This window comes from Sminthopsis crassicaudata, chromosome 2 (assembly GCF_048593235.1).
Source record: "Sminthopsis crassicaudata isolate SCR6 chromosome 2, ASM4859323v1, whole genome shotgun sequence".
NCBI lineage: Eukaryota > Metazoa > Chordata > Mammalia > Dasyuromorphia > Dasyuridae > Sminthopsis > Sminthopsis crassicaudata.
The window spans coordinates 388,987,568-389,003,744 of record NC_133618.1 but is presented as its reverse complement, the minus strand read 5'-3'; the positions used below and the strand labels follow the sequence as shown (position 1 = coordinate 389,003,744).

The 16,177-nt window shown below is 36.2% G+C and overlaps 1 protein-coding gene across 1 annotated transcript; it reads right to left on the bottom strand.

The window, feature by feature from the left end:
• Positions 1-1,956: 1,956 nt before the first annotated feature.
• IK (IK cytokine) lies at positions 1,957-16,078 on the bottom strand. Its single transcript, XM_074291588.1, has 20 exons — positions 15,946-16,078; positions 15,666-15,732; positions 14,964-15,056; positions 14,667-14,726; positions 13,885-14,052; positions 13,565-13,679; positions 13,300-13,370; positions 13,127-13,173; positions 11,374-11,537; positions 11,148-11,256; positions 8,628-8,667; positions 8,026-8,251; positions 7,393-7,411; positions 6,914-6,991; positions 6,178-6,259; positions 5,908-5,965; positions 2,810-2,898; positions 2,540-2,648; positions 2,268-2,302; positions 1,957-2,128 (listed from the first exon to the last, which is right to left on the bottom strand). The coding sequence occupies exons 1-20, from the start codon at positions 15,959-15,961 to the stop codon at positions 2,101-2,103; spliced, it is 1,674 nt and encodes a 557-aa protein (XP_074147689.1). The 5' UTR covers positions 15,962-16,078; the 3' UTR covers positions 1,957-2,100.
• Positions 16,079-16,177: the final 99 nt, after the last annotated feature.

The window sequence follows — 16,177 nt, the reverse complement described above, 5'->3', positions numbered from 1 at the left end:
TACTATATTAAAAAAAGTTGAATTTGATAGATTTACAGTATCGTATATAATTTTCTGTTCTTTATATATGAAAATATTCATGTTTGTTGACATTTATCAAATTCAAAATAAAAATGAAAAAAAAAAAATTTAGCCAGTATATTCCAAGATATCTTTAAAGGGTTCAGCAATCCAAAAGAAAAAATGTTTTAAGAGCAAAACCACTCTAATCTTGAATTTCTAATAGATCCCAGGCCAAGTTTCCTAGTAGTCATTGTTTGGATCCTGATTAACTCAGAGTGAATGTAAATAGCAATCATTTCTGTCTTGGTCAGAAAACCTGAGTCTTGTCCCAAATTTATTAGATTGTTTTTTTTGGACTAGATGAAAGAGGTCATTCTTTGCCTCATTTGCTATCTAGCCTTAATCACTGAATGGGTCTAATTTCAGGCAGACTTAGACCTGTTGCAGACCTTAGCTCAAAAAGGCCAAGGACTTCCATTGAATCCAGGGCTATCTCCAGTGTTCCTGACCTATTTTCTGGCAACTGGACCCAAAGGGTTCTGGAAGGAAAAGTGAGGCAAGTGATCTTACATAGCCCTCCATTTAAATCCAATTCGCTCAAATGTCATGGCATCACTTCCTTGATGTCATGGTCCTTTTCAAGAAAGGAGGAACAACGATTGTTGTTATGAAGCAAGTAGGGCCTTTCATTTACAACTTCTTTAGGAACAATTCTAAACCCCAACCCTTCAGCTAGAAGCAATTACTTAGAATGACAATCCTTATTCCCAGCTCAGAAACGTGCCATAGAGAATTCCAAAAGTGGGGAATGATGTAAACTCTGAAACTAGCTTTATCAGGAAATGCTAAAAGGAGATTCCATCACACCCCCACTCCTTTTGTTACTTCTCAGTTTTATAATCTATTAAGATAATGTAGTCTCAATTAAAAGAGATTATGCTTTTAACTGTTAACTCCACTTGGTATTATCTTCAAGAAAAGGTGAGAAAATTCATCATATTCTATGCAAGTCTTTAGCTTTCTCCCTCACAGATGAGGTTCTCTGTAACTAGGTTGGGTAGGCAAGGGAGAGAGATTGGAGCATTAATAGAATTAACTACTTCCCAGACCAGGGCACTGATTAGAGATCAATTTGGCCTCATAGTCCCATCCTCTGTAGAGTTCGTGGATATTCAGTCAAACCCTTGAGTTTGAATTTCCCTTAGAACTCTGCTCAGGGCTCATGCCATCTTTGCTAAATCTTCTTACTGTAGTCTCACCCCTCCCCTATGCCATGTGATGTCTCTCCTCTCATGTCCCACCAGGTCTTATGGTATCTCTCTCCACCCTCCACTATGTCTCTATTTTTATAACTTCATTATTGTTAAATCCCTTTCCTTGCTAATTATATGCTCTCCCAACTCTATTTCGTATTTATCACTTCTAGTATCTATTGTGTCTCTTAGTTTTGTCTGTAACCTTTCCTCCTTTGGCCAAAGTGAATGGCCATTATGGTTTCTTCACACAACAAACCCCAACATCTGCTGCCTATACCAATCTCATATTTTGGTGCTGAACCCCAAACACACCATTTGGAACCAGCAATTGCTCTCCTAAACCACATCAACACTTAACTGTCCTTTAACCACATAGTCCAGAGATGAAGGCTCTGCTTTTAGAGCTCTTCTTCTAGCTCTTCCTGCTCCAGCTTGTGTTTCCACAACTTCTACAAGTGGGAAGTAACTATTATGTTCTACCAAAGCTAGTTTATAAAGCATATAATTAAAATGTCTTTCCATATGTAAATTTTTGTTCCTAAATATATGCTAGAAATTGTGAAATGAGAGTAATATAGTGAAACTGACCCAACTAGTTTTTCCAAAATCCTCAAGAAATAGAATCGTCCTCATTATCACCCACATCTTTCCCTTCATCCCATCCCATCCATCTCTTCAGCAAAAAAGAAAAAAAACAAAGGGTTAACATGAATTTTAATAGTCAAAACAACAATTTCATACATACATACACACAAATACTGCAGCCTCTCTAAGGAAAGTGCAAAGGGAGAGAAAGAAATTTGAAATATATCTGGGTAATTTTCCTGGAATCAGCGGCAGACTAATATTTTGGCCTTTTGACTTCAACCCTACAAGAGAAAATGAAATAGCATCAACAATCAACACACTTGGAAAAAAAAAAAAAAAAGTTTTTTTCTTAATTAAAAAAAAAAAACACCAAACCTCACTTGGTTCCATCCTCCAGCCAAAGAAAATATAATTTCTTACCCATCAGCCTCCATTTTCTTTCTTTTCTCAATAATCTGCAAAAAGAACAAAAATAATTGTAATAAAACATTCAAGCCTGTATTGACTAGTTAGAGAGGATAGAAAAGGGTCTGGAACTCTGAGAAACAGAATGAACTATCCCAAGCCCCTCCTAGCTATAAAGGATAATCATCCTGGAGTTTCCTTCCAAAATCTTTCAACCCCAAGCCTTCAAGGATGAAGCACCTGAATTGTCTGTTCTCATCTATAGCTTCCCATCTCCTTATACTCACTGCACTGATCTTTTTCCATTGTCGATCAAGCTCTGCCTTGTCATTTGTTTCTTTGAAGCGTCTGGTTTTCCGACCTTCTGACATCTTGATGCCATACTGGAAAGCAGCTCTATACGTAGATAAGAAAGTTAAAAATATCATTATAGTGAGATTGGAAAGAACAAGATTCAAAGAAAGGGCCTTAAATAAGAACTTACCTTACCAAACTGTGTCCTCCTCCATACCCCTCTCCCTGCTCCCAAAACCTTGTTTAGTTTCAATACTACTCACTTAGGCAAAGCCTCTTTGTTGTTCATATACTCGCTATACTCTTCCTGAGTATCAAAGTCCCAGCGACCTAATGGTCCCTTCTTGTTACCCTGTAACAAAAAAAGAAAATGGTGGTTAGCACAAAAAAACCTTTCTAGTTTGTAGTATGAGGCTAATGAGACACATTTAACACCATTCCAGGATAGAGCCTAAAAAATCCAATGAAGTAGGATCTTTTTCTAGTTCTAGGCTTCTTTGAACATAAAAGGGCTGAAAAATAATCAATTACTCCAGATAATTAGATATCCAAACCATCTCCTGTCTTTTCCAGTAAAGAAGAAAGATCAAAGCAATCTTATTTGCTATTCCATCAATAACTGTGTTAAAAATATGAGAAAATCTTGAAGCTTGGCTAAAATGATTTAAAGTAATTATATTCACACCCTTCCCACAACCACCATCTTGAGCCTGAGTTCAAAAATAATTTTTTTTAAAATGGCAGCATAAGCATGATAGGGTGAAAATGTTTTTGACTCATTTTTCAGTAGAACCAAGTAATTTAGTTAAGTCAACTAATTCTATCATCATTCAGGATACTGTTAATTTTCTTAATATATCACTGAATGCTGCTAGTGGAAAATATGACATATACTTTAGTCAGTTAACTTGCTCTTTTTCCTACAGAAAAAGATAGCCCTACAGACTACAGCAAGGATATAACATTTTATAAATACACACACACACACATATAATTTTCCATAGTTACATGTAAAATGATTTTTTGCATTTATTTTTAAATTTTTTTTAATAATTTAATTTTTATTTTATTTTATAATTATAACTTTTTTTTTTTTTACATTACATATGCATGGGTAATTTTTTTACAACATTATCCCTTGCACTTACTTCTTTTCAGATTTTTTCCCTTCCTCCCCCCACTCCCAACCCCCCAGTAAGAAAGCAAATATCAAGTTATGTAAAACATTTCCATAAAAGTCATGTTATGTGTGTGGATGTCCAGCAGTTGGGAAATGACTGAATAAATTGTGCTATGTTAATATAACGGAATAATATATGAAATGATGAGCAGGCTGATTTCAGAAAAACCTGGAAAGACTCACATGAACTAATGCTAAGTGAAGTGAGTAGAAATCAAGAGAATACTGTACACGGCAACAAGATTATGTGATGATTAACTGAGATGGACATGGGTCTTTTCAATAATGAGATAATTCAAGGCAATTCCAATAGACTTGGTATGAAAAGAGTAAAAGAGACATCCCCATTCACAGAGAACTATGGAGATTAAATATGGATAAAAGCATGGTATTCTCATCTTTTTTGTTGTTGTTATTTTTTCACTCAATCTGATTTTTCTTACATAGCATGACAAATTGGATATATTTAGAGGAATTGTATATGTTTAATCTACATTGGATTGCTTACTGTCTAGGGAAGGAGGGAAGAAAATTTGGAACACAGTTTTGCAAGGGTAAATGTTAAAAATTATCTTTGCATATGTTTTTTAAAATAAAAAGCTATTATAACAAAATTTTTAAAAATAAATAAAAAAGTCATGTTGTGAAAGAAAACAGATCTCTCTCTCCTCCTCACCAAAAAATAAAGTTAAAAAAAGTATGCTTCAAATTGTTTTCAGACACAATCAGTTTTCTGTGTGTAGAGAGGATTTTTCATCTTAAGTCCTTCAGATTAGCTTTGGATCATTGTATTCTTGAGAATAGCAAAGTCATTCACACCTGATCATTCCACAACATTGCTATTACTTTATACATAGTACATTTCACTTTTCCTTGAACACATGGAGAACTTTTCAGGTTTTTTGAGAGCATCTTGCTCATCATTTCTCACAGAACTACACTATACCATCATAATCACAAACCACAATTTATTCAGCCATTCCCCAACTAATAGTCATTCCCTTAATTTACAATTCTTTACCTTGAGAGCTGCTATATTTTTGTACATAGAATTCCTTTCTCGTTTTTAAAAAAAATCTTTTGATATCCCTGCTTAATGGTGGTATTGTTAGGACAAATAATATACATGACTTTATAGCTCTTTGGGCATAGTTCTTATCTTTTGATCATTTATCAATTGAGGAATGGCTTTTCTTAAAAAATAAATTTGACTCAGTAACCTATACATTTGAGAAATGAGGCCTTCATCAGAGAAACTTGCTTCAAAATTCTTTTTTCCAATTACTACTGTTAACTGAATCCTCCCTCCATTTATTCTATTTTCTCTTTCCTTTCTCCCTGATCCCCTCCACTTCTAAGTCATTTGTGCACACTCTGTAGTTTGCTGATTTCCCAAGGCCCTCTCACCCTACTAACAAATCTTTCTTGCTGACCTTCCAAGTCATCTGAAGTGTCTCTAGGCTGAAAGGTCTAGAAACTCCCAGTACTGCCACTGATTCAGGGGCCTGTTCTTGTTTTGCTGGCACAGTTGCAGCTACACCTGCATTATTGTAGCCAATACTAGGACTGTGTGCTGGATTCCCACCCTGGTGCCAAAAAATCTTGCCTGTTGACCTTCTAAATTAACTTTGGCTGAAAAATGTTCCACTCCATCTTTTTATGTGTTCTAATACTCTAAAATTTGTTTAGATTCATTATTTAAATAAATTTGGACCAGTTTGAGAAAAAGCTTGATAAGTTTCCTTTACTCTACCATCTTGGCTGGATGTCCAGGTTCAATATAACCCATTCTTTTTTCCTTTTGTTTTTTAAAATTTTTAATTACAGTTTTTTATTTACAAAACATATGCATGGGTAATTTTTTCAACAGTGACCCTTATAAAACCTTCTGTTCCAAATTTTTCCCTCCTTCCCTATTAACTCCTTCCCCTAGATGATAGTAATCCAATACATGTTAAATATCATAACACATTCTTTTTTTTTTCTTCTAAGATAAATTTTTTAAAAAAATAATTTTTTATTGACAGAACATATGCATGGGTAATTTTTTGCATTATCCCTTGCACTCACTTCTATTCTGACTTTTCCTTTCCTTCTCTCCACCCCCTCCCCTAGATGGCAGGCAGTCTTATACATGTTAAATATTATAACGCATTCTTAATATAAACCTTATAGACATACCTGATCCATTTTGCTATAATCCACCTCCTCATCACTGTCCACAGCCATGTCATCCATCCTAAAAGGAGACAAGTAAAAGACACATGCTCTAATCAACCATGACTGCCTAGGAACCTGACTAGTAGTTCCTCTGCCCTTTCAAATTCTTACTTTCCCTACTTTCTTGTTGATTCAATTAACATTGACAATCCACAATTCCCTTATTAGCAGTTTCAGTCTTCCAACCACCCCACCTGATATCCCACTTCCTACTTCCCAGACCTCACTTACGTGGCTGGATAACACTCTGCGTAACTGTTAGACATGCCAAAGAAATCTCCCAGCTGCTTCTTATCTTCTGGTTTCTTTAGTGTGTGCTGTGTTAAAGTATAATAACAAGTGCCACAGGAAATAGATGCCTATATACCATATGTCCACCAGGAAACAGCTTTTTAAAATTTGGTATGTAAATATAACGGAATATTACTACACTGTATGAAATGCTATAATTGAATAGGAAAGGAAAAATATGAAACTGAACAGAAGAAAATAATATGCACAATAACTAAAACAATTTCTATGGAAAAATAACAAAACAACCAAATGCTGGAGAAATTATAATGAACAAGCTTGGCCCCAAAAAGCAGGTATAAAAGTGCACCTCTTTTTCTTTTTTGTAAAGGTGGGGGACTCATAAGTTTAACTGGTGAGAGATGTGTTGATGATATTTGTTGAACTGGTTTCTTTTTATCATTCGTTAATAGAAATGGCTCTCTCAGAGGAAGATGAGGGATGTACTGAAACAAATGATAAAAGAGTCCAGGCAAAGGAAGGGAAAGAGAATAAAATTAGAGAATAAAAGCCATAGAAAAACCGTAATCCTAAAAAGAGAATGATTGCTATAAACATGTCTTCTGGGGAAGAAGGCAACTCTCAAGTCAAACTATAATTTTGGGGAAATCAGAAACAAGGTACAGCTAAAAAGTTTTTTAAGAATTCATAATCCTATTTTATGTTAAAGGATATGATTCGCCACCTTCCCAACCAGCAGAACCAGCAAACTTTTCATTGATGGATTTTATCAACTCCTTGGCAGATCCAGGACCTATCGATAAAAGAGTATATGATTCCTCTTAAGCAAAAGAGACTTTACTTGAGCCAGGACCCAACCTCACACCCAACCCCAATTCTTACAAAACTGAGTAGAATGAGAGTCTCAGCTACTTCCATGTTTCCTCTAGCAATAATTCCTGTATCCTGCTGCTACTACTACTATGCAAACACCAGGGTTCATTCTATGCCATATAACTAAGCTACACTGATTCCTTTAAGCAATCATGGACACTGTTGCCCAGAATCAGACATCACCATGAATACCAATTCTTAACATGTGCAGTGTGTCAGAATTTTAATCCAAGGTCAAATAAAAGACAAGAGCTGAGATGCAGGCCTCTAGCTCTTCAGAACACTTTATGACATCCACTTAACAACATGAATATAACTTACCTTTATCAATATCAATGGGCTGAAAAGGGAAAAAGGAGAGTAAGGTCAATATCAACTATCAAAAACACCTACTTTTAATTCTCAACCACATTCAGCATATCTACTATCCTTTTCTTTGTCTCTTAACCACTTTCCCAAATATCCACTACTTTTATGGTATTTCCCAATTGGTTAGGATTATACTGTGGGGATACTTACTTCTTCTACAAATAGTTTTTTAAAAGAATAGGGATGCTATTCCTCCTTACATATTACCACCATTCAGTACTTACTCAATGCTTCTGAAAAATCTGTCACCAAAGGTATTACTGCCTCACATCATGACATCTTCCCAAATTGATTAAAGACAAAACAATCTTCTAATCATTATGATTCAAGGAGTGGGCCTATGCCTCTTAATTCTCTCTCCTCTCTAAATTCCCATTCTCTACTCACACCACCACCCCTACATCTGCAAAAACAAGATACTATTTACTATGTGGAGAATTTTAAGATTATACTCCATTTGCCAAGAAAATTATATTAGGTCTCTCCAAAAACTTTTACAAGGACTTCCATACTGGGAATTTAGTTGGGATCTAAAATCAGTCTATCTTCTTCTATTTGATAAAAATTCTGAAACTCATGACTCACCTCGTCATCCACTTTGGGCTTTTCAAAGTAACTGTGTCGCTTTTTCTCCTCTTCTCTTTCCCGATCCCGCTCTCTTTCTCGGTCCCTTTCCCGGTCCCGTTCTCTTTCTCTCTCTCGTTCTCGATCCCGATCTCGATCTCGCTCCCGTTCACGGTATCTTTCCCTTTCTTTTTCCCTAGGAACCTTAGTTGTTGATGGTACATAATCTCCAACATCTTCAAAAATGCTGAAAAGGTATAGACCCAGATGTGAGTAGCTCCCCAAAAAGTATGGACCCTACTATGTCTTTGGATTCCTGGACTAGATTTCCCACAGACTTCCAGAACAGCTGGTCACCCACAAAGTTCTCTTTCCATGATTATTTACATTAAAAACTAATAAGAAAATCTATATCAGATTACTTGAGATCTTGGAGTTGGGGTACAGGAGCTTCCGGGGGGGGGGGGAATTGGAACTCATATATACAATGCCAGAAATTATCTTTACATATAATTCAAATAGAATACTATTAAGTAATATTAAGTAATAAAATTAATGATTAAACTCCATATTATGGAGGGAGATCCTCCCCTTCCCCATTCAAAATAAACAAATATACATACTTCATGTCAGCCTCTGGAGGTTTCTTTTCATCCAGCTTTCCTGTAAAATAAGAATAGGAATAAGAATAACATGGTAGGGCCATTTCATTCCCCTGTGTCATCATCAGTTCTTTTAATATTATAGAAAAAATATTCAAAAAAGCATGGTAACTCACTCTCAAAAATAATGGAATGAGCCACATATAGAAGAATCAGTATGAATTTATTCCACTGGATTTTGTTAAAAAGTAATGGTTTGCAAAGAAGAACTAGAGATCATTATTGATCACAAAATAGAAAATTTTGACTATATCAAATTAAAAAAGTGTTGTACAAACAAAACTACTACAGACAAGATTAGAAGGGAAGCAATAAACTGGGAAAACATTTTTATAGTCAAAGGTTCTGATAAAAGCCTCATTTTCAAAATATATAGAGAACTGTCTCTAATTTATAAGAAATCAAGCCATTCTCCAATTGATAAATGGTCAAATGATATGAACAGACAGTTCTCAGATGAAGAAAATGAAACTATTTCTGGCCATATGAAAGGATGCTCCAAGTCATTATTGATCAGAGAAATGCAAATTAAGACAACTCTGAGATACCACTACACACCTGGCAGATTGGCTAGAATGACAGGGAAAGATAATGCGGAATGCTGGAGGGGATGTGGGAAAACTGGGACACTGATACATTGTTGGTGGAATTGTGAATAGATCCAGCCATTCTGAAGAGCGGTTTGGAACTATGCCCAAAAAGTTATCAAACTGTGCATACCCTTTGATCCAGCAGTGTTTCTACTGGGCTTATATCCCAAAGAGATCTTAAAGAAGGGTAAGGGACCTGTATGTGCAAGAATGTTTGTGGCAGCCATCTTTGTAGTGGCCAGAAACTGGAAACTGAGTGGAGAATTGGCTGAATAAATTGTGGTATATGAATGTTATGGAATATTATTGTTCTGTAAAAAATGGCCAACAGGATGATTCAATAAGGCCTGGAGAAACTTACATGAACTGATGCTAAGTGAAATGAGCAGGACTAGATCATTATATGCTTCAACAACAATACTATGTGATAATCAATTCTGATGGACATAGCCCTCTTCAAGAATGAGATGAAACAAATCAGCTCCAATAGAGCAGTAATGAATAGAACCAGCTACACCCAGCAAAAGAACTCTGGGAGATGAGTATGAACCACTACATAGAATTCCCAATCCCTCTATTTTTATCCGCCTGCATTTTTTATTTCTTTTACAGGTTAATTGTACACTATTTCAAAGTCCAATTCTTTTTGTACAGCAAAATAACTGTATGGACATGTATACATATATTGTATTTAACATATACTTTAAGATATATAACATGTACTGATCGACCTGCCATCTGATGGAGGAAGGGAAAAATTGTAACAAAAGGTTTTGCAACTGGCAATGCTGAAAAATTACCCATGTATATATTTTATAAATAAAAAGCTATAATTTAAAAAAATAAAATAAATTTTAAAAAATAAAACTAAAAAGTAAATGGTCTGGGGCAGCTAGATGGCACAGTGAATGGAGCACTGGCCCTTTAAGTCAGCAAAAAAACAAAACAAAACAAAGACAAAAGGTATGGTCCCATTGCTTGGTGGGAATTTATTGAGAAAAGGAAAAAAAGAAAAAAATATTTAAAAATTTAAAAAAAAAAAAATAGAAAAAAAATCAAGAACAAAACTCTACCAGTTACTGAAGGCTCAAAAACAGCAGCTAGCAAACAATAGAGAGATAGAAAGTAGGAAGCCAGATAATTATGGAGTCAAAGTACAGAGAATATTAAGAATAAAAGGGTGAAAAAAAGTTTTTGTTAAATGGGGGAAAGATAGTTCCAGTCTAGTCTAAAAAAGTTCCAAGAATTCAAGGGGGACAAGAACTGAGAAAAACTGAGAAAAAAAATCCACTGGATTTAGCAATTAAGAGTTCACAGGTACCATTTGGGAGAAGAGTTTCAAAACAAAGGCCAGATTCCAGGAAGCTGAGGAAAGGGTGGTGAGAAAAAGGAGACATCTGGAATGGACTATAACTTTATGAAAAACATTTCATCACAATGAAAAGATACTTCTAGTCATCTATTTTTATATGTTGTGCTAGGTAATGTAGAAACTGAATTAAATAGAAAGTCAACATATAAATATCTATACATAAAAGTCTATAACCTATATATAGTCCCTAGCATAAGCTCTTATACATACAGTAAGCACTACATAAATACTTATTGGCTGGTGAGGAGGAAAGGGTGTAAAGTAAGCACCATCAACATTGTTCTCAATCTGCCTCATACTGCAATGCTACTTCCCAAACTGGTCAGGGAAATATATGTTCCAGTTGACTCAATTCTGATTCTGAGAATATCCTGTGTTTTGATTCTCAAGGCCTTCTCTGACTTGCACAATGGCTCTAAGATAAATACACCAAATAAACTTATTGCTTCCTAACATTCCATGTAACAAGATTCAGTCTCCAAAGAAAATTAAGGTCTTTCTCCAAGACCATTCAGAAACCTTTGTCTTTCTTCTTAAGTTTCTTATTCCGGGTGCCCTGCCGCAAATAGGAAAGGATCTGTGTCAGCTTGCTGATGACAATATCATTTGTGGTCAGTGTGGTCTGGGCCTGAAAATCCCAAGAAGAAAAGAAGTCAGCTAACTGAGAAAAGACCAATTTTAGAAGGAAAGTATCCCTCCCACATTTCCTACAAAGAGTAGTCCTACAGAATATTACTGCCAGTACCTCCATGGTAGGACAATCAGCTTTGCTTCGGATAAGTGTAGTAGGGATGTCTGTATCTGCATACTCATCATCCAGATCCACCACATAGGCCATTCTGCCTGGCAGAAACAGCTCATTTCGTTCATAAGCTTTGTTCTTGAAGAGCATACGGTAAACGTTGCGGCCTAAGGGAACATAATTAATATGTAAGCATTTACCAACTGCCTACTGTGAACATGGCCCTATCATATGCCTCAGTTTTAATTTTCAAAGAGGTTATAATCTAATAGAAGAGACAAGCCTAATAAAAATAACAATTAAAAAATGCTGTAAGAAAAAAGAAAAGAAAAAGAAAATAAATGCTAAAATACATAGTACTATCAGGATCAGAAAATGTTAGAAAATAAAAAAAACAATGTTTGAATGGGTTGTTTTATAAAGGTGTATTCCCCCTCCCCCCACCCCAGGCTGGGGTTAAGTGACTTGCCCAGGGTCACACAGCTAGGAAGTGTTAAGTTTCTGAGACCAGATTTGAACTTGGGTCCTCCTGATCCTCCTGAATTCAAGGCTGGTGCTCTATCCACTGCACCACCTAGCTGCCCCAATTATAAAGATGTTTTATAAAGGAGATTGACAGAGATAAAAAAAGAGAACTACAAGTCTTAAGCTAGACCTTAAAGAATGAATAGAAATTAGAAATAGAAAGGAAGAGTATTTCATTTAGAGGTAGGAGATAAGAAAAACAATACTATAGAGGGAGGAAAAATTAAGGCTAGAGACTAAAAAACAGATTACTTCTTAGGGAGGAGTAGAAAATAAACTTAGTTAACTGAGTAACAACTTAAAGGCAACAAAATACTTTATAGTTAAGTTACAGATAGGGAGACAACTACAGGCAATGATTTCTCTATTCATGTTTAATATCTGATAGTTTGAGGTATTCTATAACTGGACCAATCAGAACTTAAAAGGATAAGATACCTTTAACAGGAAAATTTATGCAAGAGCCAAACCCAGGAGTTATAAATGTAAGTTATTTTCATTCCAATGGGAATTGTTCTTCACCAACCTCCACTAAAAGGTTCTAAACCTTGTAACTTGCCATAGAAGCAAAATGTACAACTCTCATAATACCTCAACAATAATATAACTGGGATATTTGGGTTACATTTGAATGATTTAGAAAGACGTCCTTAAAGTAAGATTAGTGGTGATTTTGTTGTACAATGAGTTTTTCCAAGCAAATGTTCATAGTATAAACAGAAAAGTAGTAAAGAATACCAAAGGTATTATAAATTTTAAACTTTATGAGAGTCTCAATCAATCTTTGTCTAAGTTTAAAGACCATGTAACATATTCCAATGTATGCTTTACAAAATGTTACTTAAAGTCACTTAAAATTACTTTACGAAAAAGTGCTATTTTCCATCTTCATTTGGAAGGATATATAGTTGATGTTAGAATAACTCTCAAACTGATTTTGATGGTATATGAGAATGGAGACAAGATCTATAAGGAATTAAAACCTGGTTTAAAGCAATGTAAAAATAGCATTCAATGTTCAGTATTCAAAGCATATACTTAGAAATATTACAATTTGAGAGGAAAAGAGAAATAAATGTGTAGAATTTTCAAAAATTCTGCATAATTGCACAATTCTGCTGTATTTTTACTTGGTGGTATTTAAGTTTCTTATAAAATCTAACCTTGTTGAAAACAAGAAATGTCAAGGCTAATGCCTTGTTGGTTTAATAAACAACATTTCTGCTCTTACCCAAACGAGTCTTAAATTCAATTTTGTTCTCAGGATCTTCATCTTTCCTTAAAAAACAAACAAACAAACAAAAAAAAAAAAAAAAAAAAAAAAACAAGAAGCCATTAGCCAGTTCTGTTATTAGTCCAAATCCTGCCCTTCCAACTCTACAATCTTCCCCCTCATACACTCACTTTGTTTCTTTCTGAGGTTTCTCCATCATCTCCTCTTCTTCCTTCTCTTTGCTGGCAATCTCAGCTCGAACCTAAAGGAAAAACAAGAAGTGTGCTTGGGACAATACTATGCTCTAAAACTCCACCTTCAATCTTTATAAATAATGCTACAACAGCCAAAGACTGGTTTCTTCCCCATCCACCAAAGTTCCCCTTCCTGGAGACCCAAAGACATTCAGCATTCCAGTAACATCCACAATTCACAAAGAAAACAAAAACATCTCACCTTCTGAAGAAGGGCAAAATCCAACCCTTTCACCAAATGAGTGTGTTCCATGTCACCACCCAAGAATTTGGACTCTTGGATCAACTGTCGCCTCTTCTCTGCAGCAGATTTATCACTATACAACAAAAGGAACTATCATCAGATAAATCTAATATTAATGCCATAGGGCTGGTATAGTAGTTTGGTTTAAGTGGGAGGAGGCCAAAGTCCACATTAGAGGATACTGAAATATAGAATTAAATTTGTCCATAATTATTCAACTTCACAGGAGCTTATGTGGAAATTAAATCTTAAATGAACCAAGGCCAAAATCTACTCACGCCTCAGCAGTAGGTCCCACAGCCCTGTAGTTGGCAGTGGTACTGATCAATTCTGTTTCCTCATAATCTTTGTTGACACCATCTCTCCTTTCTTTGGCACGGTCCCGATACTTTTCTGCTAGCTCCCTTTCACGCTCAATTTCTTGTTGACGGAGTTTGGCATAGTAGCTATGAATGAAAAGAAAGCACGTAAAACATTCAAATATAAGTGAAGCAAATTTCTTCCTGCCTATTGCTTGGACTCTGTTCTCTACATCTCTACCCACTCTACTTATGCACAAACTTCTCACCCAAAATTCACACTCCCTATAATACACACAATTACTTATATATCCTCTCACAGCAATTTTCTTTCTCTGTATGATGAAATTTACTCTGCAATGGAAAGCAATACATAACGCTTTCTCAGTCATTGCTTAGTCACCTTCAAATTGCTAAGTATCTATTCCCCTTAAGCCACAAAGCTTTAGAATATTATTTGGATTTCCAACTCTTTACAAATTTCAGCTGAATATCTCTTGATTCTTGTTGACCTATACCACCCTGCTCCAACTACCCAGAACAAAGAAAGAAAAATATCCAGGCCCAGAGAGAACTTTTGTAATTTCTAAAATGAAAATTCTGTAAAAACACCTATTTACCCTAATAGGCATAAAATCCATAGAAAACTTCCAAAAAAAAAAAAAAGTTTCATCTTTTTAGAACTATACTCCTATAATCCAACTTAGTTCCACTTACACTAAGGACAGTTAAGCTCTAACTTCCCTTTCCCTTCCTTTCACCTTTTCTTTTTCCTTCTTCGTGCTGCTGGATCTTCATCCTCGTTGTATTCCCTTGGCATTCTAGAAAAGAGCAGAAAATTGAAATATAACACATCCTCACAAATCCCAAGAGGAGGTCTCAGAGGCAAAGATATTAAAGCTGAGCAGAAAGAAGTTCCAAAAGAACATATTTCAAACCAACCCAACCCAACAGCAGCCACAACAGAATAATTCCTCTCGTAAATGTTTTCCAATAGGAAAGTATGCAATGAGAATAGGTTGGAAATAGGAAACAATTGGGAATATCCATCAGCTTACTCATGATGTCGAGACTTGGATGGTGGTGCAGATGTGGGTGCAGCTCTAGGTGTCATGAGAAGCTTCCTAAAGTCTTCATTGGTGAGTTTGGATCTAGTGAAACAAAGTACAAGAGTATCAAATACGGAGTGACAAATTAGCACTTCCTTTAAGCACCTCTTTTCCCCACAGATACTTATTACTTCTTTACACAACAAAGTAACATAGAAGTAAAAGATAACGCTCAGTACTTCTAGGGTCCCTGATTTAATCAGTGCAGGTAATTGACAAAGGCCCCAAACCTTCCACATTTGTTTTATTAAATGAGGTTCTTGATATGAATGAAAAATTTCATCACCTGGCAACCAGATTTCCGCTTAAGCAAAACAAAGTCTTTTCAAATTGTAAAGATGCAGAGAGATTATCTAGTTCAAACTCTTCTTCAAAAAATAACGGAACTGAAGTCCAGAAAGATTATAACTAGCCACAAAGAGCAAACCCGGACAACAGGCACTAGGTGCTGACCCCGGAAGTCCCACGGACTTCATTAACACCGGCACACACGAAGTTTAGGTTCAGTTGACAAGACCTTTAAGTTTAGAGTCACTTCGACGAACGGGGCATTTGAGGGGCATTCTGCAGCACAAGTTCAAAAGCCTGGGGGTCCCACCCTCCCACCAGAGTTCCCTCTATTCCTGACCCCTGCACACCAGTCACACTTACTGGTGGAAAGAATGAGGATCGTCCACATCATGGCCATCCGGGGCTAGCGGGTTGGAGAACGGTTCACCTAAGGAAAATAAAAGACTGAGTCCCCCACATCTCTCCGCTTCGGCTGCGCTAGCCGGACCCCAGAGCCAGATAGGGACCGCGAAAAGAACCCTCCCTAGCTGCCTTCGAGCCCGGCCCTAGCAGTCCTAAATTAGCACAGGGAAAGTCCTTAATACTAAGGGTTGACCCGAGGGAGAGCTCCAAGGGGGAAGGAGTAGACCCCCGCACTCACTATCTCGTTCTGGCATCTTGACTCGGGTTTCTGTACCCAAAACAAACGACTCTGCAGGAAGAGCAGACTTAAAACGAGTTACCCACAATTCATTACGCACTATAACCCACAATTCTCTGCGACGAAATCGATTTCCGCCTTACGCTTGGTGCCACCTTCCCTACGTGTCATTACCATAGCAACTCCACTCACGTAGACGTGAGTTGGTCTTCTCTACGGTAATGAACGGGCC